Source organism: Phytophthora parasitica, assembly GCF_000247585.1.
Source record: "Phytophthora parasitica INRA-310 unplaced genomic scaffold supercont2.40, whole genome shotgun sequence".
In the NCBI taxonomy this organism is placed as follows: Eukaryota; Oomycota; class Peronosporomycetes; order Peronosporales; family Peronosporaceae; genus Phytophthora; species Phytophthora nicotianae.
Genome location: NW_008649026.1, coordinates 326,803 through 328,833, shown reverse-complemented (window position 1 = coordinate 328,833; position 2,031 = coordinate 326,803). Strand labels below are relative to the sequence as shown.

At 46.4% G+C, this 2,031-nt stretch overlaps 1 protein-coding gene across 1 annotated transcript; it reads right to left on the bottom strand.

Annotated features, from left to right (window-relative positions):
• Nucleotides 1–1,182: 1,182 nt before the first annotated feature.
• On the bottom strand, nt 1,183–1,607 carry PPTG_14121 (hypothetical protein; the record flags this gene model as incomplete). Its single annotated transcript, XM_008911098.1, has 2 exons — nt 1,183–1,323; nt 1,401–1,607. 2 exons carry the CDS (start codon nt 1,605–1,607, stop codon nt 1,183–1,185), a joined length of 348 nt encoding a protein of 115 aa, XP_008909346.1.
• Between the last annotated feature and the right edge of the window lie 424 nt (nt 1,608–2,031).

The following is a 2,031-nucleotide window of genomic DNA, read 5'->3' as shown; positions in this document are numbered from 1 at the left end:
CCCCCCCCCCGATTATGACGACCACATGATTTCTTACTCCGTCAAACCGATTTTTGGTCTACCCTGTGGTGTATGTACAGCATTCGCGAACATAGGAATTAGTATATACTAGGGGGACCGAGTAGGATATCTTTCCCGTATTACACAATCAGTATGCTAAATACACAGCATAGGACAACTTACCAGCCTGAAATGTGTTTTTTTTCGTGCATTTCGTCCGCAGTGAGAGTGATCAGCTGAACGTGCAACTTGCACATGTACTGACATGCGTCATTGGTTTTATCATCATCTTTCTGCTGTACGCGCGGTTCACGATGTACTCATTCGTAATCACTAAATCCACCACTCCCATAAAAATTCTGCGATAGTACTTGCGAGATATGATAGCCAGCTGTACGGAGTATCTTTGTAGGCGGAGTTAATCGTGAACATCCATTCCGCCCATGAATCGATGGTAGTCCTTGATAAGTTTTGGGCACACAACTTCGTTGAGGTCACCATTTTTTTCTCTCGACGCACACCGCGATCAAGCATCAGATTTCCACCAACCAAACGAGAATGCACTGGCTTGCTGTTCCACCAGCAAAGCGCAGTCATGTTGCTCACATGTTTAGAGCGCGTAAACGTCAGTGCGCCACACGGTATTCCTTGGGTATTGTCTTCTTCTTCGTCGTCAGGTTCTTGCAAAAACCGCGTCGATTCGTCATAATTGTCCCAATAGTGTAGCAGTCCATTAGCGTAGTTGCACTGCCAACACGATGGATGCATAGAAGCGGTCAATCACTGCAGGTCAATTTTCTAGCTAGGAGGAACGTCACTAAATGCTGCACGCAAGTTATGTACAACAACAGCAGGACCGGACTTCATATCAACAGTTCCAGACTCAGCATTATGTCCCTTTTGACCATAGTAGACTTCAAAACTAGCAGCACATCGAAACAAGTATATACATCATAAGGACATCAACACCCTTAATGAATGCAATAAACGGAGCGTGTACAGCAAAGCATAAATAGCTTTGAGCCCCACATGTGGGGATTTTCTTTCATATTCATTCGAGTTGGGTTGTACGACGATCTCGACGAAAGCATAGCATCGTCAAACGAAAGCTGTATTGGTGGAATGAACGCTAGCAAATGTCTTTTGTAAAACATTGATACCGAGCAGATATTTCAAGCACGATCACATTTGGCACGTGGTCTTGTTCGCTGTTGAAACGGAGGTTTCGGCTTTCTCCAAGAAACGATCGTGCGCCACGTACTGCCCAAAAATACCATGAGAAATGGCTCCGACACCATCCTGACGGTAGTGATTTGCGCGCTCCTCCCAATTTGGGATGATGTCATAGCAACCAGTAAGTCAGTGTATACGCAGAGCTGGTGCGACTTTATTGGCTTTACAGAGAGAAAATCTTGGCGCATGTCTCGAACAGTACTGTTTTCAGTAGTAATGACCGGTCTTCCAGCTGCCGTGTCCTTCATGTCCTTCTGTTTCTTCATCTCGAAATAGGCATGAACGCGGTAGTCGACCTGCTCGTGCAGGTAGAAATTGCTGCACTCTGCAATGTGCTGCCGCAAAACCACCAGCACCTTCTCCTCTCCTCTCATGGAATCCAGAAAATGATCAGCAAAATGGCGTCCTTCCATTGCAGCTCGTTATCGTCTTCTTCAACGCTGTCGGATGCCATTCCGCGAGCGCTTCTTGAGCTGCATGGCACCTCTTCACTGTCTCTTCCCACGCCACTACGCACGTCATTTGTTTTTAACAACAGGAACAAGCACAAGAATACACAGGTACTTACCTTTTGCAGCGTATCTGACCGCAGCTTTCACTAACGACGTAATCGATGCCTTCAACGCCGTTGGGATCCAGCCCTGGCATTACATACTTTCAAAGCGTGGTGCTGCCACGTGGGAGTTGCTTGGACGTTTATCTGGTGGTCTTGAATGCCGCCCACACCAGCTTACAGTTCTTGGCATCCTCTCCAAGTGCTTATCAAAGGTTATGTATTTATAGTGTTTGCAACAGAAG